Raw genomic sequence first — 21,479 nt, forward strand, 5'->3', positions numbered from 1 at the left:
TAGCTTAACACTGCAGAAGAACTATGTGGAAAAAGGCAGAATAGGACCAAACAAATTGCATGATGGTGGCATGGTGTGACAAAGTTAAAAAAGCAGTAAAGTTGAAAAAAAAAGTTATATAATTGTTGGATAAAATCAAGAAAAGATTATATAAATTATAGATTTCAGAGATACCAACAGGATAATCAAGAGGGCAAAACAAAAGTCCTGAGAGTGCTTAGGAAAACCATAGAGATCCGCCTTCAGAATATTTTTCAAAGTAGTAAAAAAAATGAAAAAAGAATTACAACCCCACAGAGATAATCAGATAAGAAGGGAAGGCAACTAACAGAACCATCAGAAATCACAGAAAGACAGGGATGGAGCTAGCCGAATCGACGATGGAAGCTGAATTTCTGCCTCCTCCAGACCATCGCAGAGAATGGATTTAAAAAATATAACCCCTATTTAGAGATTATGAAACACGAGTTATTTCCCTTGTTTTTCTCCTGAAGATTGGACTGTATTTCACTCAGAATTGGACACTTTTCAGAGGAGCTTTGAGCTTGGATGTGTTGTGGTTCGCCAGCAGCCAGTGCAGATGACAGAGGTATCTGACAGTGAGGACGAAAGGGAACCAGTCAGGGATTCTGGCAAGGACTTGGATGATGGTCCTGCATCCAATGCAGGGATGGGGCCAGGACCATCTGAGAGTGAGGTGCTGCTGCCTTCGGAGCTTTCGGAGTCTGGCAGCAGTGAAGCAGAGGACACCTGGGAGCCTGTTCCCAGTGTGCATGGTGCGCAGAGCTGCTAGAAGATGAGAGCAGCTGAAGCAGAAGGGGCGACTCAAGAGTAAGGCTGGGAGGTGATTGCCCCTCCCATAAGGGATAAAAGTCAGTCTTCAATGACAAAGAGCTTTGCAGGAAGCAAAGCAGTTCAGTAATCTCCAAGTCCTTTATGAAGCTCTGTATTCTGGTCGGTTTTTTCCAGGTTTTGGGGTTGGTTTATGTTAGCCTTAATTGGACTTCTGTTTCTTGGCAGCATTTGACAGCACTGAAAAGTATGCTCTTATCTGGAGGAACTGTGTATAATGAGATTTGGCTGGGAATGCAAGTAATTCCCAGCATCTCATTAAAAAAGGTTTTACTTTTAAATTCAGTTTGTGTTTTATTAAGTTTGATGAAGCCTGGGTCAGAACAGGATGTTTGGTTAAGAGACTTGAGAGGCTTTTGAAGGCGGATGGGAGAGGAAGGGCCCTATGATTGAAGACTGAGAAAGAAGTTGGAAAGAGTTAAAAGGATTACAGCTGAGAAAGTAATAGCTGATTTATAAGTGTATAGTGTGAAGGCCCATTACTCTCTTCTTTCAGTGGAAGTGTTGAGGTCTGGAGAAGGTGGAATAATTAAATATTTTTAATACAGAGCCTTGATAAGGTGTATGTAATAAAGTTAATTGTTGCCATTGGGATCTATTTAGTTTTATTGTGTTGCATTTACAGGTGGAGAAATAGATAACAGGCTGATAGCAGTTGAGCAAGACATGGGAAAGGGAATGATTGCCTGGGAGATGGACAGAGCTGATTTCTACCTCAGATTTCAAAACATTGAGGAAGAAAAGGGAGAAAATGTTGCAGAAATAATGATAGAAGTGTTGGCAGGACCTCTGGAGATATCAAAAGAAAAAACGATGGATGGAATTGATGAAGTGTTCCGAGTATTTACAAGATATACTATGAGAAACAAACTACCTAGAGAAGTCCATGTGAGATTTACTAAGAAAGCAATTAAAGCAGAAATACTACAGAAAGTAAGAGATGACCCATTGAAATATAAAGGAAAGGAGATTATAGTCTTAAAACAAGTATCAAGAAAAGTGAGAGATCTGAGAAGAGAGTATCAATTCTTGACAAAAATTTTAATTAAGAAGGTAGTGAATGATAGATGGATTATTCCAGAAGGTTTAATGTTTACTTGGCAAGAACAAAGACATAGATTGGATTCAATAGAGAAAGCAGAACTATTCTATAATGAATACTTTATAGAGGAAAAGAAGAAGAGAGAACAAGAGATGATGAAATAGTTAAATCTTGAGAGGAGATGGTCGAAGAAAGGGAAAAAGAAAAAAGAGATGAAAGGACACGAGAAGAAGGAGCAGTAGGTGGAAGGGTGGAACCAAAAGAAGCAAGAGAACAACAAAAACAATAAACCCTACATATAAAGTGTAAACCATGGAAGAAAAGAAATTGATTACAATAAATATAAATGGATTGAATTCGGCCATCAAAAGGAAAAAAGCATTTCATAAATTAGAAAAACTAAAATTTGATATAATCTGCTTGCAAGAAATTCATATTAAAAAGCAACATGTCCAAGTATTGGACTGTTCCAGAATTGCGAATTTATACACTTCATTGGCACAACAAAATAAAAGAGTAGTCCTATATATCAAGAATACAATAAAAGCCAAATTAATTTTTACAGATGATGAAGGAAGAATATTGATGGTGGAAATAATTGACAATAATTTAAAGATGCTTTTAATAGCAATATATGCACCAAATGAGAAGCAAGAAGAATTTTTTTAAAAATTGCATAAGAAAATAATAGAACTGGAATATGATAATATATGAATTCTTGGAGATTGCAAAGGTATAGCGGATATAGAATTGGACTACAAAACATAGAAAGTTAATAAAAAAATAGAAAGACATTGCCGAAATCCCTTTTCAAGGTGGTACAGGAATTAAGTATTTGGGACATTTGGAGAAAAATGAATGCTAAGAACAGACAATATACATTTTAATCTAACAGGCATTTATTATGGTCAAGAATAGGTAAGATTTGGATGTCAACTGAGCTAATCTTCAACATACAAGAAATAAATATTGAGACAAGTACTTGGGCAGACTATAATCCAATATGGGTCAAATGGCAGGGACAAAAGAAAAGATCAAGATGGACTTTGAATAATTCAATTTTGAAGGAAAAAGTATTTATACAAAATATGGAAAAAGAACTGCCTTTTTTCTTTAAAGAAAATAATAAAGAGGAAACTTCATTACAAAATATATGGGATACTATGAAGGCCTATATCAGAAGTTTGGTTATAACTTATATGAGAAGAAGGAATATTAAGAAACAACAGGCAGAACAAATATTAGAGGAGGACTACAAGAAACTGGAGAAAGAACTACAAAGACATCCACAAAAAAAGGACATTAAAAGTCAAATGGAAATAGTTAAGCACAAAATGGGGTTGATGGAAAAAGAAGAATTGGCACAAAAAATCAGGAGAGCTAAACGGAACTTTTTTGAAAATGCAAACAAACCAGGTAGATGGTTAGCATATAAATTGAAAAAGGAGAGAGAAATGAAAAGGATAATACGATTAATAGATGAACATGGAACGGTTTGTTATGGACATGAAGAAAAAAAGAAATAGTACAGAAGTACTATGAGAAATTATACAATCAAGAGAATATTGAAGAAGGAAAAGTTGAACAATATCTGCAAAAAGCAGAACTGCCCCAAATATCCAAGGAAACTAAGATAATGCTAGAAGGGAAAATAACAATGATGGAACTGACAGAGGCGATAAGTAGACAAAATATTGGAAAAGCACTGGGCCCAGATGGGCTACCAGAGGAACTTTATAAGACTTTGCAGGAATCTTTAAACACTACAATGCTTGAAATAATGAATGATGTTTTGACAAAAACTAAAGTACCTAATTCATGGACAGAGGCGTATATTACTCTTATACCGGAAGAAGATACTGATCTATAACAGATAAAGACCTAAATCCTTGCTGAATGCAGACTACAAAATATTTGCCTCAGTAATGGCAGAAAAACTTAAAAGATATTTGAACCATTTTATACATCCTGATCAAAATGGATTTTTGCCTAAGAGGCAAATAAAAGATAACACGAGAATAATTTTGAATAAATTGAAATACTATGAAGCACATCCAGAGAAGCCAATGGCCTTGGCGGTTTTAGATGTGCAAAAAGCTTTTGACAATGTAAATTGGCAATTTATGTTATTGCAAATGGAAGAGATGGATTTTGGAGAAGGATTTATTAAAACAATCGAGGCAATGTATTACAAACAATCTGCAAAAGTAATGATAAATGGAGATTTGACAGATAACATTAATATTAAAAAAGGAACTAGGCAAGGATGTCCTCTGTCGCCATTGTTATTTGTACTGGCTCTGGAAGTATTAAATAGAAATATTAGGAAAGATAAAGAAATAAAGGGAAAGAAAATAAAAAAGGAAGAATATAAACTGCAGGCATTTGCAGATGATCTGGTCTTTATATTAGAAGAACCATTGGAAACAGCTTCTAAATTGATAGAAAAGATAGAAGAATATGGACAGGTTGCAGGATTAAAAATAAATAAAGAAAAAAACTAAGATTTTAGTTAAGAATATAACAGAAAAACAAAGGAAAGTATTGATGGACAGATTGAATATCCAGATCACAAATAAAGTGAAATGTCTGGGAATACAATTGACAGCAAGATGTGGAACACTTAAGGAAGTTAATTATTACAAATTAAAGCAACAGATTGGGAAAAAATGGAAAAACACAACTATCTCTAATAGGGAGAATATCTACAATTAAGATGAATATACTACCAAGGATATTATATTTGTTTCAGACAATTCCAATAAAACTAGGGAAAGAATATTTTGACGATTTAAATAAAATGATGTTGAAATATATATGGCAGGGAAAGAAGACAAGAATTAAACTAAAATTATTACAAGATACTAGAATGAGAGGTGGTTTGGACTACTCAATTGGGAATTATATTATCAGGCAGTAATACTGATGTGGATGAAAGAATTGATTGTTTTGAGAAATACTAAACTGTTAACACTGGAAGGTCATGATTTACAATTGAGGTGCCATGCATTTTTGTGGTATAAGGAAAGTAAAGCGCATGGACATTTTTGGAGACATTATATTCGAGATGCCTTATTATCAACATGGGAGAAAATAAGGAAACATTATTTGAAAGTACCAATCTGATTATCAACAATAGAGGCATTTGCGTACCCAATTGTTTTTAAAATGGAACATATCGTTAGATATAGTGAAATTTTAAATGAAAAGGTTGAAGTCAAAACAAAGCAAGAACTAGATGAACAAGGAATAAATATGAATTGGTATTCATATGTGCAAATACATTCTAGATATGAAAAAGACAGTAAGAACTTACTGAATTAGATAAAATCCTAACAGGTACTGAAGAGAGGATGATTAAAAAAATTTATGGTTACTTACTAGGGGTGAAATTAGAAGAACAAGTTAAAGAAATGATGATTGCATGGGGGAAATTTTTTGGATATGGGATAGATTTGGAAAAATGGCAGAAATTATGGACTAGAAACTAAAAATTAACAATGTCAACAGCTTATGAAGAGAATTTGTATAAGATGTTTTACAGGTGACATTTATCCCCTGCAAGAATAGCAAAGATGTTTAAGGATAAATCAGCAAAATGTTGGAAATGTCATCAGATACTTGGATTATATTAACATATGTGTGGATATGTGTGGAAGCTAAAAGGTATTGGACACACATGGTTGGAAAAAATGACAAAACAGCATATAAATTTAAAACCAGATATATTTTTATTGGGGATTTTACCTGAAGGTTACAATAAAGAAATAACATATCTGATTATTAATGTTTAACAGCAGCCAGAATTGTATTTGCTCAAAATTGGAAAAATGAAAAAATTCCAATGGAGGACAAAGTGATTAAGAAAATAATGGAATGTGCAGAAATGAGTAGGTTAACATTAGCAATTAGAGAGCAAGAAAAAAAGGAGTCTTATAAGATTTGGGATATATTTTATCAATGGTTAGATAGAAAAATGAGAAATTGAAGTATAACATAATAGTAATGAGATATTATAACCTATTATTTCTGAATAAGTTATATCATGAATAAAATTTAGTAAGAATTGAGATTTGCTCTTAAAGATAATTTGGAATTGAAATTTTAATTTCAATGATAATATAACAATGATATAATATGATATGGAAAGCTGATTAATACAATATGAAAGTAAAGTTAAGAGGAAAAGATTATAGATATTGTGCACAGAATATATATACCAAACTGACACACTATACAATTGAAAGAAGGTTTTATTTGTTGTTTTGTATGTTTGTTATAAAAAATAAAAAACTTTTTAATAAAAAAAAGAAATAATTCAAATCATGGAGAAAAGCAGCATCAGATGATTTCATAGAGTCTTTAACGCAGCATGGACATAATTAATACACTTCCTGCTTGGCAACAAGCAAATAACACCACTGTTGAAAAACAAAGGGAACAAATGAGAATGCACACACTACTGAGGCATCTCACTCTTGAGCCACTAGAACAGCAGTCTCCAACCTTTCTGGTTTTGGAGTGGTGGCGGTGGGAAGGGTTGGTTTCGTTTACACATGTGCCACTTGCGCAAATGGAGCTTCGAGGGCTTGCGCGCTGTTTGTGTTGCTTGGTTCTCAATGGGTCGTGGAACAGTCTAAGGCTGTGGCCTGGAGGTTGAGGATCTCTGATTTAGGGAAAATGTACACCAAGATAACAAAAATGAGATTAACACCAACTATAGAACTGCAACTAGTAGAAGAGCAGATGAGCTTGGGAAGAAATAGAAGCTGCATAGATGGAATGCTTGTGCTTGAACAATTAATAGAAAAGAATAAAATAAGAAATCTCTTTGTTACATTTGTAGACCAAGAGAAAGAATTTGATAAAACTGACAGGAAACTGCTATGGTGAACATTGACCCAATATGGGTTAAAGTAAGCAAAAGTTTATACTGGAATTGAAGAAGTGTAGTTAAAACAAATCAAGAAACAATGGACCTCTTAACAGAAATGGCTGGAATAAAACAGGGATATGTACTATTACTGCTATTGTTTATCACCTATATTGACAGCATAAGCAAAGAATCCAAACCCAAGAATGGTCTTTGCTTAAATAGTTTATCATTGGTTGTTTCATGTTGGGTTCTTTTTTAGTTGATTCCTGGAAATGTGTAAAAGCTGATTTCATACAGAATCATCAAACAAATGAATGTGCTCCACATCCTCATAATGTTGCTGGAATCTGTGAAGTTTGAGAAATGAAGCCAATAAAACGCTGATTTGCCTCTTACTCCAAGAGATAAGCTGTGCAAAGAGTTGTGGGACATGAAATATGGGAAGTCACATTTTATCTCACTTCCTGAAATCTGTAGTTTTCCCTTCCTCTTAAATAATGGAGCAACATTAAGCTCCAGAGTGATGCTTCTACTCTGTGAGCTGCTATATGATATGTCCAGTGAGGCAATGAGGGAAGAAAAGGAAGGTGGCATGGCACTGGATAACTGTTCCTTGAGCATTCCCACATGGGCCAGCTCAAAAAAGAGATGACTAGTTCAAGGAAGGAGAGACAAAGGTCTTGGATAGCATTAAGAATATGTTTTTTTATAAAGAAAACTGGGAAACAAAGCTGGAAGCCTGGTACAAAATAGCATTAATATAAAATGATAAAAGAGAACTTACTGTACAATTAATGCATCATTCTGAATAATATTTATGCATATGAAGCATTTACAAGCAGATCCTTTTCTTAATGCTGTATGTTTTAATTTCTTATTAGAATAAAACTACTGCACTGCAACAATTTTATTATTATCAATATTAACCCTGTTCAACTGGGTCACACAGTTAAATAAATATGCTTGCTTTCATTTTGGTATTATTCCTGCCTAGTAAAAATGCATTTTACAATAAACTATGCTACCATTTTTCTGCATCTGTAATGCATATGTCTATCTTTGCCTTTCCAAATAAAAATAACTAGGCAAGTGGTACTATAGATGCACTTTTCTTGCAAATGTTATGAAATATTCACAAGCTGTAAAGGAGAAGGACGTTTTATATTACCTCATAAATGTTGAATTGCTCTATTAAATCCAAATCTGATCCTTTCTTGTTCAGATGCTTCCGGGAAATTTTTTCCATCCCCAGCTCTTCTAGACAGTCAATAACATCATAAAAAGAATCTTGATCTGGCAAGCCAGATAATGTCTGAAAGTAAAAATGGAATTATTTCAATTTTTGTTTTGAACAGAATATCAAGTACAACTAAAGTGTCTATGAAGTCCTATGCATTGCTTGATATATGCCACCGATGTCTTTTGGGATAACTTTGGAGAATGGAAAGTTAATGGGATGATATAAATCACAGGAACAAAGGCAGAGTTGGGCTGCTGCTGGTTCACACCGGTTCGGGTGTACCATTTGTTAAGATTCTGCGCAATTTGGCGAACTGGCAAATCCCACCACTGGCTGGCCCTGCACACCCTGCCCTGTCCTATCTTGCCTTGCCCACCTTGGCCAGTGGCTAGAATAGTAGCTATTCTCTGGTTCCTTTGCTTGCCCAGACCATGTGGCCCAGCTGATTTCCACGCCTCACCTGCTCACCATGGCTGCCCACAAAGGTAAGGCACTCAACCAAAGGCCTGCCTCAGGGTGGACACGGCGAGGCTCGGTTGCCTTTCTGGCCTGGCTCTTGCTATCCTTCCGTCAGCATGCTGCACGCTCTCCGTTTGCCTCGGGTCGGAGGACGTGCCTGGCTGTGGCCTTCCCTGGAGCCTCCACCTGCATGCCACCTGCCCAGCCCAGAGCGGGTCCCGAAAGGCAGCTGAGCCTCGCCATGTCCCTCCCCACCGAGAATCCTGCAGCTGCCAACTCTTTGCCAGTGTGAAAAGCCTGCAGCCATATGTCTTTGCTGGTGCAAGAAGCCTGCAACCACATGTCTTTGCTGGAGTAAGAATCCTCCAGCCATCACTCCAGTTTTGGTTCCAGTTGGCAAAGAGGCTGCTGCTGCAAGCCCTTTGTGCCAGCAAAAAATGGCAGCTACAGACTTCTCGTGCTGTAAAAGACCAGTGGCTGCAGGCTTCTAGGTCTGAAAAAGACAGGCGGCTGCAGGCTTCTCGCACTGAAAAAGAGTGGTGCGGCTGCAGGCCAGTGTTCAGAGCAGGGTTGTGTGCCCAGCTGCACCAACAAAGGCCGGAGGTAGCTGCCTGCTATTTCCTGCTGCAAAACCCTTTTTAAAAAAACCCTGACTGTTGGGCAGCAAGACCCAGCAAGAGATGAGGCATCAGAGAATCACCGTTGCTGCACAAAGATAAGTCAAAAGCTCTGGCCACCGCCACTTCAGCCCACCTGCACCACCCCACTTTGCCGTGAGTGACATCAAATTGGCCATGCCCACTCAGTCACATGACCTCCCCCAGCTGCGCCCAGCCGGTCTTTAGGACGAACCAGATGTTAAATTAGTTGGAGCCCACCACTGAACAAAGGCCTATAAGGAAAAGTTATTTCAACATGTAAGAAACTGAATATATAATTGAAGTCAGCCTTTTTTTTAGATTAGATTGACAATCAGATTATAACTTTGTTTTTATATATGACAACAGCAGCAGACTTCTCTATGTACAGAGATGGGAAAAAATCACATATACCCACAATGGAAAAATCAATGGGGAAATTAATGGAATATGAGGATAAGGCAAAATTGACTATTGTGATGACTATTATTTATTTAATTTGGTTTCCATTTGAAAACCACTCTTGCTTTTTTAATTTGAAACTAAAAAAATGAAATTTTAACTTTGAGGTTTGATAGTGGTGATAGAAGTATTGTAGTTCAAAGGTCATTGGTTTTTTTATTTTATCCTATCAAAAAAAGTTAGAAGTCATATCTTTCTAATGCTTTTTTCTTTTTTGTTTGCAGGCTTCAATTTTGCTTTTTCCTTATCCCTTTCTCTTTTTACCTTTCTTCTTCACCATCACCAACTAAAAAACTGGCGGTTGTGATTTTTCATTATTATGTATATAAAAATAATAAAATAATGAATAAAAATGATTAATTATATAACTATGTGTGTTATAATAATATCATAATTTAATAATATTATATTGTATATAATAATATAACCCAGTTTAAACATCTGGCTAACAGTATGACCAACCCTAATAATTATATAAGAAATATATAAAACTAATGCTACACAGAATTATATAATAATAACAAAGGCCACTATGCTTAGATCCATGTATATAAAGGCACCACCTTCACATGTTGTGGGACTTGCATGCTCTGAGGAAAGTGAGAGCTATACCAGTAAATCAACTGCAATGTCAGCCCGGGATCCATCTTGAATCAGATTGGAGGCTGCCACAAGCGAGTATGGGTAACTATGGGAAAGAGAGTGAAATGAGAAGGGAGGATAGCCACAACAACATTCTTTTGCCAGAGCTCAAGGTCAAGGTGCTGGAGTTTGGAGGGGAGTGACTGAACTTGGTGGGAGTTCAGAATGAGGTGGTTTGGAGAGTGTAACTTGAGGATCATCAGTAAGGGGCTGAGTGTAAGTTTTAGTGTAGCAGGGGAAAACGCGGGGATTTAGATTTAGGGTTTCCCCAGATATGCCAATATGACTTCTCTAATAAATTCTTACTTGGATGGACTTTGTCTCTGAGTGTTGAATTTGGGATGGAAAGTTTGGTTGGAATGCTGACACATAATGGACAAGTCTCAAGAGAAAAGCTAAAAAAATGTTTTTCCCAATCAAACCATGAGTGATGGGAAGAAAAGAAGACACAGATACAAACTAGGAGATATAGGAACATGCCCAGAATCAGCCATAAAGGACTTAAATGCCTATACGCTAACACTCAAAGTTTAGGGGACAAACAAGGTGAACTTGAAATACTAGTACACAAAGGCAGGTATGATATAATTGCTATTACAGAATATTGGTGGGATGAAATTCATGACTGGGATGAAAGACTTCAAACTAATCAAAAGAAATATACGGAGGTGGAGTTGCATTATAAGTAAGAGATCAATCGCTACATCTATACAGAAATGTGCAAAACCAAGGATTAAAACCTCCTAGAATGCATATGGTCAATATAAAAGAAAAAAAAAAGACATTGCCACCCAACTAAGCAGAAGAAATAGATGAACGTTTTGCAAACCAATTCAACACACACACATACACAGGAAACATACCACAGAAGTAACAGGAGACTTTGTCCTGATATCAACTGGGAGACAAACTGCATCAAGTGGGAGATTGAACAGGTTCCTACCAATCTAGCTGATAACTTTGTCTTCTAAAAGGTGGAGAAGGGAAATAGAGGAAAAGCTATATTGGATCCAATTCTCACTAAAAGAGAAAGAGTGATAGAGGGAACTGAAGTTGCCAAAACTTTGGAGAAGAGTGACCATGTCAGATTGAAATTCAATATAATGAAATCAAAAGCAATAAAACAAAAGCAAATCAGTGTCTTAAACTTTAAAAGAACTATTATTATTAAGTGCTGTACCTTATGATTCTTGACTCTTGACGAGTGTATCTTTTCTTTTATGTACACTGAAAGCACTTGTACCAAGACAAATTCCTTGTGTGTCCGATCACACTTGGCCAATAAAGAATTCTATTCTACTCTATATTCTAACGGATTTCAACAACCTCAGAGAGAGCTTGGGAAAGGTTCCAGGATGAAAATCTTAAAGAGGAAAACAACTCAAGAAGCTTGGGTAATTCTGAAAAACTTGATTATAAAAGCCCAGAACAATACCATTGAAAAAGAAAAAACCCATGAAGAAACCAGCATGGCTGCACAAAAAATTTCCCTAAACTGAAAAGGATACATACAAAAAATGGAAAGAGGGACACATGACTAAGGCAGAGTACCAACAAATAGCTGGAAATTGCAAAGATGAAGTCAGGAAAGCTAAGGCTCAGAATGAAATAAGATTTGCAACAAATATGACTTCAGACTTAACAACTGGATGTCACAGAACCTGGAGACAGCTGACTAGAAGAGAAAAAACTGGAGAAAATAACAAAACAAAAGACCTGCATATGAAATTAGAACGATTGTGGTAAAAGAAAGCAAAGCGACAGGCACCTTGGGTATAATCTCAAAACAACTGGAGCATCACTTGAACATCATTATCATTGATGAAATCATCATTATCCACTATTTGCAAAAATCAGGTTTATTTGGAACAGCTTACATCCTGCAATAATATCTTTAACACCATCAAACATCAATATCTACCTATTCCAGGTCTTGGGAAGGACTTGATAGGAGAATAAAAATGCCAAATCCTGTCTAAATATTTGACTGATTGGGTCATGAACCATAATACTAACTAATAACACAAGGCCACACTCTGGATCTGCACATACACTACACCAATATATCACCACACCTTAGTTTTTTAAGAAGAAATCAATGTGAATTAATGCCAACATCTGGCAGTTAATAACAATAGGTCCAAGACCTTAGAAAAGATAGACTGATAGATTAAAATACTGTGGGATTTCTGAATACAAACTGATATAGTCTTGGTGAGCAATACATCCAATTTAACTATGGTTGAAAATTGTGGATATTTGTGTGGCTGTATTACATGATAATAGAACAGAAGACAAAGAATTGGAGTGGGTCATATTGTACCAAGATCTAAAATTCAAAACTGAAAGAATTTGATTACAATGGTGGTGATGGTGATGGGCATATTGGATGCCATATCCAAAAGCCTTAGCAAATCTATTCAATACTTAGCAAATCTATTCATTGACAAAATTTCCATCTGTCACACTGCTTAGATTAAATATATTATATTATGACATCCAAGGTTTCTATGAAACTTTGGTGCAAATGAAGGCCACATCAGCTAAATAATTGGTAGCTGCAATTTCATGTAGTTGTGTACCTCAAAACAAGTGGAGCACTATTTGAACACCATCATCACTGAGAAAATCACCATCAGTTAATTGCAAAACACAGCTTTACTTGGAACAGCATACAAACCATGATCATTTTAACACCATCAAACAAGGACACCTGCATATTCCAGCTCCCTGAATAAATGTCAAATCCAGTCTAAATATCTAGCTGAATGTGCATCTAATTAAAAAAAATAGCAAAGACCTGCAAATAGAAGTTGAATGAATGTGGTAAAATAAAGCAAACATATTACCAATGATCACAGGTGTCAAAACTCTAAAGTTACTTGAACATGATTAGCATTGACAAAATCACTATAAATCAATTGCAAAAAAGCAGTTTTACATGGAAAAGCTTATATTTTGCGACTCTTATCAAATAACATCTGCCTAGCCCAATTCATAAGGAAGTACTAAATAGGTGGATAAAAATGCCAAATCTACTCTACACATATGACTAATTAATTAACCATAATAAAAAGTATTTAATTTTAGCAGAATAAGAACTGGAAGGAACCTTGCAGGTCTTCTAGACCAACCCCCTGCTCAGGCATGAACCCCTATAGTAGTGTTGGCGAACCTTTTTGGCACTGAGTGCCGAAATGGGAGTGTGCAGGTGGGAAAGCATAGGAAACTTGAAGAGCAACTCCCTGCCAGCCCTCACCTGTTGCTCTTCCGGGTTCCAGCACACGCATGTGCACCGGCCAGCTGGTTTTTACACGTGCAGGCGTGCTGAAAACCAGAAGAACAGCTCCCCGGCATGCATGCATGTGCTGGAAACCAGAAGCTCAACTTCCCGGCGTTCACATGCACGCCAGGGAGCTGCTGTTCCAATTTTCAGTGCTCTCATGCACTCGAAGACCAGCTGTCTGGCAGGTAGGTGCATGCCAGAATCCCAGAAGAGAAACAGGTGATGGCTGGCATGCCCAGAGAGATGGCTCTGTGTGCCACTTCCAGCACGCGTGCCATAGGTTCGCCATCACGACCCTATAGCATTGCAGACAAATGGTTGTCCAATCTCTTCTTTAAAACCTCCAGTGTTGGACCACCCCAACTTCTAGAGGCAAACTGGTCCACTGATTAATTGTTCTGCCAGAAAGTATTTGTATTACAATACAACAATAATAATAAATAAAGATTTTTCAGAAAAGGTGTGTTTCTTCTTTCTATTATGATAGAACCAAATTCTTCCATAACAGTGTTGATGGATTTAAGATGTGAAAGTTGAAATCAATCAAAACAGACAAGTTATTTATTTCAGGGACAGCAAAAAAGCACTAATTTTTAATGATCTGACTCTGAAATTAAAATATTATGAGAAAAACAAAATAAAAAGTAATATGCAAATTATATAAAGCAGAGGAATTCAGAGTTAGAAAAAGTGTTTTAAACTTGAGACTTAATTACAGCAGATGTCTTCAAACTTGGCAACTTTAAGATTTGTTGATTTCACTTCCCATAATTTCTCAATCAGCCATGTTGGCTGGGGAATTCTGGGAGTTGAAATCCATGCCAAGTTTGAAAACCCCTGAACTAGAGTGAGAAGTGGGCTTAAAGATGACTCAGGTTCTCAAATTACTTTTGTGGGATCAAGAAAGGAGAACAGGGTTTAGGAAAAATGGAATTTAATGTAAAATTTAGGAACTGAGATAAAATAAGAAAAGGAATCCTAAAAGGAATCCGAAGCAAAAACTTTGAGGTAGTGAAAAGTACTCCCCAACTTGTGGGCCGTATCCCCCCAATTTGTGCTAGCATCACGAGTGTCATGTGGGCACTTGTGGTGCTGTTCACACAAGCATATGCATGCGTAAAGGCGCCCTGCCCCTCCTCCCTCCGGGCTGCAAACCCAGAAAAGTTGAGGAACTCTGCTCTACAAGGATACTTGTGTTTCATTGTGCGTCTAGATATGCCAGTTACAGCTGCTGGTGGAATGTCAAGAAAGTTAGATCATGGCCACTCCATCTCAAAGTTTATCATTGCTTCATCTATTGTGAGTTTTTTTTGCTATGCCTTCAAGTCAATATTGACTCCTGGCTATTGCCTGGACAACTCCCTGCAGTTTCTGTGGCAAGAGTTTGGAAGTGGTTTGCCACTGCCTTCTTCCTAGGACTGACAGAGTAACTTGCAAAAGGCCAACCAGCTGGCTTTATGCCTAAGGCTGAACTAGAACTCCCAGTCTCCTGGGTTATAGCCTAATCCTTAACTATTACAGCAAATTGGTTCTTTGTAATACTGAGTGAAAGTAGTATACAGGTAGTCCTCAATTTATGATCAGTCACTTACTGTTTGAAATTATGATGGGACTAGTTCAGATGCTTTATGATCCAGGCCATTGTAAAATATTGTGTCATCCCATCCTCTAAGGTTACATGACTAAATTTCAGATGCTTGGCACTTGGCTTGCCTATACAACTATTTGTAGCATCCTGTGGTCATTTGATTGCAATTTGCAATATATTTTGCTGGTTAACAATTCTTGACTCTTTGTGGATCATATCATATAATACATAGTCTGAAACAACCTTGATGTATTATCAAAGGATTATCAAAGATTATCAAAGGAAGAAAGCATTAAAAATCCATTTCAATATTAATATCTCTGTTGACTTTAAAATAACTTTCTAATTATAACTTAACATAGAAAACTCTGAATATATTTGAATACATGTATGTCAAATTAAAACAAACCTTATTTATTAAAGTCATTGCATAAACTAGTAACTCTGTATCAAGTCCATCCTTTTCCTCCAAAATCTCCATGACACTGGACCATGGCTTGAGACCTGAACAAAGAAATATTAATATTATAAAGAAGAATTTCGTTTGCCCGTATTAGCTATTTAAAAAAAAGATTAATATTTAAAAATAATGGATCATTGATGGGGGAGGGGAGGGCTTCTACCCTCCTCACTGAGCCCATAAGACTGGAAATGGGCAAGCACAAGGTGCCAAAAAGATAGAAACAGTGATCCTGGGCCTATCCTGGTTTGATAAATGGTCCTCCACCATCACATGGGAGGTGGCTACAGAAACTAAGTCTGGAGATAGGCCCTGAACCTGCTCAGTCGGATGCTGGAGGAGAGATGGCCCAGTGAAGCAGCGGCACTGGGTGAAGAGAGAAGGGCACTGCTGCTTCACAGCAGCCCCCAGCCAAACCTCAGATTTTTAGAGAGTACCGGGACCTGGTTGAAATATTCAGTGAGGAGGAATACAACGGGCTACCCCATCACCACCCCAAAGATTGGGCCATAGAGTTTGTATCAGGCGCTAAACTACCCAGCCAAAGATGTACTCCATGACCCTGAAAGAGATGAAAGAGCTAAGAAAGTACATCGAGACTAACCTAGCCCATGGGTTTATCCAGCTGGCTAAGTCTAGAGTAGCCACCCCAGTCCTCTTTAAGGAGAAAAAAGACAGGTCAATGAAGCTTTGTGTGGATTTTAGAGGAATAAACGTATGCATGGAGAACACCTACCCACTTCCCCTCATGAAAGACATGCTGACCCACCTGGCCAAGGGGAAAGTGTTCACCAAACTAGACCTGTGGGAGGCGTACTACCAGGTACGAATCAAAGAAGGGATGAGTGGAAAACACCTTTTAACTGCCCCTTAGGGAGCTTCCAATTCAAAGTAATGCCCTTTGGGCTGCAAGGTGCTCTGGCAGTATTCATGCAACTGATAAACGAGGTGCTACATGAGCACTTGTATAAAGGAGTCCTTGTATACCTAGATGACATTGTTATCTTCACAGAGACCCTAGAACAACATGTGAAGTTAGTGCAGCAAGTATTGGAGAAACTCCTTGTGGCGAAATTATATACAATGTTGTCGAAGTGTGAGTTCCACAAGACCAGTCTGGATTACTTGGGCTACCAAGTATGAGCAAGGGCATAGAGATGGACCAGGCTAAAGTAAAAGCCATTTTACACTGGCAACCCCCACATACGTGAAAACAGCTTCCTGGGGTTCATGAACTTCTACTGGCAGTTTATCCCCTCGTTTGCTGAGATCCTGCCCATCACCGAACTGTTAAAAACTGGGGAAGACCTCAACAACTACAACCGAGTCAGCCCCTACAGTGGACCCTGGTATGTCAGCAGGCTTTTGAGTTATTGAAGAGGCTGTTCACTAAGGAGCCAATCCTCAACACCCTTTTGTAATCCAAGCCAATGCCAGCAATGTGGCCGTCACAACCATTCCCCTCCAAAAAATGTAGAAAGCAACTTACAGTCCTGTACTTATACCCCCTCAAAAAAATGACTGAAACTGAGCAGAGGTGAGCGGTGTAGGAGAAAGAAGCCTAAGCAATCAGGTGGGCCCTGCTAACCTGGAGCCACTTCCTTGAGGGCAGTGGTGTGCTGTTTGAGGTATGGACTGATCACAAGAATTTAGAGGCACTAAACCACCTCCTGCAAGCTCTTCCCAAAGCAGGTCCGTTGGGCACAATATTTCAAATGATTCAACTTTGAACTGAAGCACATCCCAGGAAAGAAGAACATCCTGGTGGATGCTTTGTCACATAAACCATGGTACCACAGCAAGCGTGAAGAGGTGGTTCATAAAATGATCCCCTCTCCCAAACTACCTTACAGGCCATAACTAGAGGTCAGGCCAGCCGACCCATGGTTCCGACACAACCCGTGAATACTAACTCTCAAAGATGGACTAGCCTGGAAAGGATCCAAATTGTATGTACCCAGCAGCTTACGGCTCTGCGTTCTCCAAAAGAATCATGACTTGAAGCAAGTGGAGCATTTCGCCTACCTGAAAACCCTGCATCTGGCCAGAAGGCAGTTCTGGTAGCCAAACATGAAAAAGGATATTGAGGATTATGTTAAGAGTTGCGCCACCTGTGCCGCCATGAAGAAGAGACCAGGGAGACCCCCTGGACTGCTCCAGCAGGTAGCCGACCCGTCCCAACCCTGGGAGGAAATAGCCATGGATTTAATTGTTGAACTCCCTGCGAGTGGAGGGAGTACTGTCATCTGGTCCGTCATCAACTTGTTTTCCAAACAAGCCCATTTCATAGCTTGCCCAGGGCTCCTGTCAGTGTGGAAGTTGGCTAACCTGTTTATAAAGTGTATCTACAGGTTGCATGGTGTCCCTCGTAGGATTATCTCCAATGGGGGGTCCAATTCACTGCTAAGTTCTGGAGGGAGTTCATGAGGTCCATTGGGTCTCACAAGGGCTGAGTTTGGTATTCCATTCGAGTACTAATGGGGCCACGAAACAAGCCAATGCCATGGTGGAACAATATTGGAGATTCTATGTCAACTACCAGCAAACAGACTGGGCAGAGCTGTTGCCATTTGCTGAGATGGCATACAACAATACAGTGCACAGTAGCATAGGGCTGACCCCATTTCAAGTCACTAGCAGCATGGAGTTTATCCCTATGCCTGAGCTCCCCCAGGAGCCCCGCTCCTTCATGTTGCTAGCAGAGTGGATGGAGTCATTGAAAAAAGCCTGGGAAAATACCAAATAAGCCCTATGGGAGGCAGTGGAAGCATATAAGACCCAAGCTGACAAGCACTGTTGTCCCCAACTGCAGTTTAAGGTCTACTTGTTCACAAAATATCTGAAAGAAGATCGGTCTGAAGTTCAGAGGGCCTTTCCCTAACAGTGAAAGTTATTAACCCGGTCACTTGCAACTTAAGCTCCCTCAATTGTTAGAGAAAGTGCATCTGCTCTTCTACAGCAGTTTATTAAAACCTGTTGTGGGCTCTCAATTCAGGCCAATAGGTAGGATATCACCCAAGCCAATAGTGGTTGAAGGCCAAATACCGTCAAGCCCAAAATTGACATAAGTGTAGTTATTTTAGTTAATCTTAGTATATATTCTTTTTCTTACTTTCTCTGTGGTAGTCATGGGGGGAAGGGTTTCGAGCTTGACACATTCCTAAGGAGGGAGGAGTGGAGATAAAGAGAGTGTTTTGGCTAGGTGATCTTTCTTCTCATGGGAAACAAGCTGTCCATGGTTGGGCCCCTTGAGGTGGAGATTTATGATATCAAGCAACACTGATTTACTTCTACTAAAGAATGTGACTTTTGGGGGTTGTTTCTAGCTTGTAATATTGTGGGGTAATTCCGGGTTGTGCCAGATCCAGAATTACCATGGACTTTGCCAATTTGATGCTGTCCTAAATAAAAGAAATATTTTTGGAAGATGGACTTTGTACTTTTCTTTTTAAATGGATTTAATCACTTGGAAACCTGACAAACACATTACGAGGTAAAGAAAATCCTAGATTCGAGAGAACACAAGGGTCAGTTGAAATATCTAGTGCACTGGAAGGATACCCCCTTGCTGAAGCCACCTGGGTGAAGAGTTGGAAGGTGAGAGCAGATAGGTTAGTGAAGCAATTTCATGATATGTACCCCCAAAAGCCAAAAGGTCCTCCCGGGGGAGGGAGAGGATGGTTAGGAGTGCTCGATTAACTTCACTGTGCTCTGTCTCTCTTTTGTGGGAGGGTTCCTTCAATTGGGAGGGGCAGCCTGTCAGGCCAGAAACCGACCTGGCTATGGCCATTTAGTTTCTGTGGGGTTTCTTTCTCAGGATTTCAGGCTGACACAGCTTAGAGCTGGAGAGGAGAGTAAGATGGGCATTGATATCAAATAGCATGGCTTTCTGGTATGTCATAGGCATTTCAACGGCTGGCTGGGTAGAAAAGGAGGAGAGAGGTAACCAAGCAACCAGCCAGCTTCCAGATTGGGTAATGTGATTTATTGTTTTGAGAAAAGGGGAAATGTTTCCTCTTAAGGTTGTGGAAAGCACGGGAAGTTTTAGAACTGGCTTTCCACTGGATTGTGCCAAGATGATATCTCTAAATAAAGCTGTTCTTTGAAGAATTACCCTGCCTTGGAGTTCTGTTTTGAAATGGATGTATTATTTGGAACCCTGACAAAAGGTGGGAAACAAATAAGTAAATAAGTAAATAAATGAATGGGTATTTAAATACTCTTGCAGAGTTAGAAATCCTACTGAAACTGTGAAATTAAACAAGTTTGGAGTGTAGATGGATGCCAAATTTCTTATATAATGAATTAATTCAAACAAATTCTAACCAGTTCTATGTAGAATCTGAAAAACAGTATTACAACTGCCTTCTCATACTAATCTTAGAGCTATCTGGCAATCTTTTAATCATTCTAGGACATCAATTCACTGTTGTTTAGAATATGCCAAAATAATCCCTTTTGCAGAACATTCATTGCAATTGTCTCAAGAGAGATCCAACCAATGGTGTTGTATAATATACATGTACTGGAGACTATGACTAATCTTTTGGTTTAACAAAATATTCACATATTTTTGCATCCCTCTCAATCTATCCTCCCCCCATTTTAATAATTCCTTTTAATAATTTTTCTCTAAAAACAAATACATTCTATAAACATCTGGTTTTGGATTCAAATGTTAATGAATAGTTTAGGAAAGAATATTAAGAGTGTTGATTAGTTTTGGGCTTTTCTCCCCTTTTTGTATCCAAAGAAAAATATCAAATGACCCCCACACTATTTTTGTAGTGTAAATATCTTTTAACAAATAGAATAATTCACAATTAGTTCCCCTTAGAAGCATAATATGACTCACCCCTTTTTGCATCGACAGTAGCCACTGCTTCAATAAGAAGGGATGAATTGGATTCCGTATACTCCACAAAAACAAGAAACAATTTCAGTGCTGTCTTTACAACCAGGCGAAACTGCAAGGGAAGAACAGCTATTCATAAATCAAACTGTAAAATTTGCAGAATGGTTGTTTTCTTTTACTGCAATGCAGGCTAATCCTATGTGGAAATAAATCAGTGCAGTAGCAGCATCGCTATTCCTAAGTAACTGATTGAACAAAAATATGCTTCATCTTCTAAATTAAATGTCAAAGTAGAACAAAAAGCAAATCCATAAAACATGTATAAATAGTTAGTCTAGCCTAGTTCGTTACTCTTTTAAATCACTCTTTAGGTGCTATCTAAACACCTTTAATTACTGATGCCATAATTTATACAAGATACTGTTAAAGCATATGGTCTAAAAGCTAATTCTATTTTCTGTGTGGTTGTAAGTCTAATCATCTTTTATTTTCTTGTTCAAATTCAGAAACTATTGGATTGTGTAACCTTCACTTTCATTTTTTTTAATGCTCAGTTATCATTAACATATAAAATTTGCTGAAAAACTCTACTCACCTTGTATTTTCTATTTTTGAATTTATCTTTTAACTTTTTAATATATTTTTCCTCTTTAATTGTGAGCATAGAACATGTTCAGAAAGAAGCAAATTAAGTGTAGGAAGTATGAATTTCTCAGGCTAAGAAGGGGAATTAATGTGGAAAAGTAAATTTAAGTATCAAGATCCAAATCATGTTAGCAACATAAAGATATGCAATGTTATGCAAAGCATGGTTTCAAGTAGCTAAGAAATTTGGAAAATCCTAAAACAGCATAGTCACTGCTTGTTTTTGAGCAGATATGGCTCAGAACTATGTTTAAAAAGAAAAACGGTAGTAAAAATATCCCAAAAAAACATTCTTACCTTAGACCCAATGAGTATGTACAACCACTGGATGGTTTCATTGTGATTTATTAGTCCATTCATCCCATCAACATACAGCATAATTTGTCCCAGTGCTAAGGAAATAAAGATTATATTTTTAAATTGTTTTATTAAAC

The 21,479-nt window shown here is 37.9% G+C and overlaps 1 protein-coding gene across 10 annotated transcripts in view; it reads right to left on the reverse strand.

Moving 5' to 3' along the window:
* The window catches only part of FHOD3 (formin homology 2 domain containing 3), a 268,815-nt gene that overhangs the window by 122,393 nt on the left and 124,943 nt on the right, over positions 1-21,479 (reverse strand). For all 10 annotated transcript variants that reach the window (XM_026678282.2, XM_087946239.1, XM_026678281.2 and 7 more), the window contains exons 6-9: positions 21,343-21,437; positions 20,401-20,512; positions 15,495-15,589; positions 7,939-8,082 (exon numbers count right to left, since the gene is read on the reverse strand). In XM_026678282.2, the coding sequence (XP_026534067.1) occupies positions 7,939-8,082; positions 15,495-15,589; positions 20,401-20,512; positions 21,343-21,437 (446 nt within the window). The remainder of the gene's footprint in view (positions 1-7,938; positions 8,083-15,494; positions 15,590-20,400; positions 20,513-21,342; positions 21,438-21,479) is intronic.

This window comes from Notechis scutatus, chromosome Z (genome assembly GCF_049901735.1).
Source record: "Notechis scutatus isolate UNSWTSFEM ecotype Mainland chromosome Z, rNotScu1.2, whole genome shotgun sequence".
NCBI lineage: Eukaryota > Metazoa > Chordata > Lepidosauria > Squamata > Elapidae > Notechis > Notechis scutatus.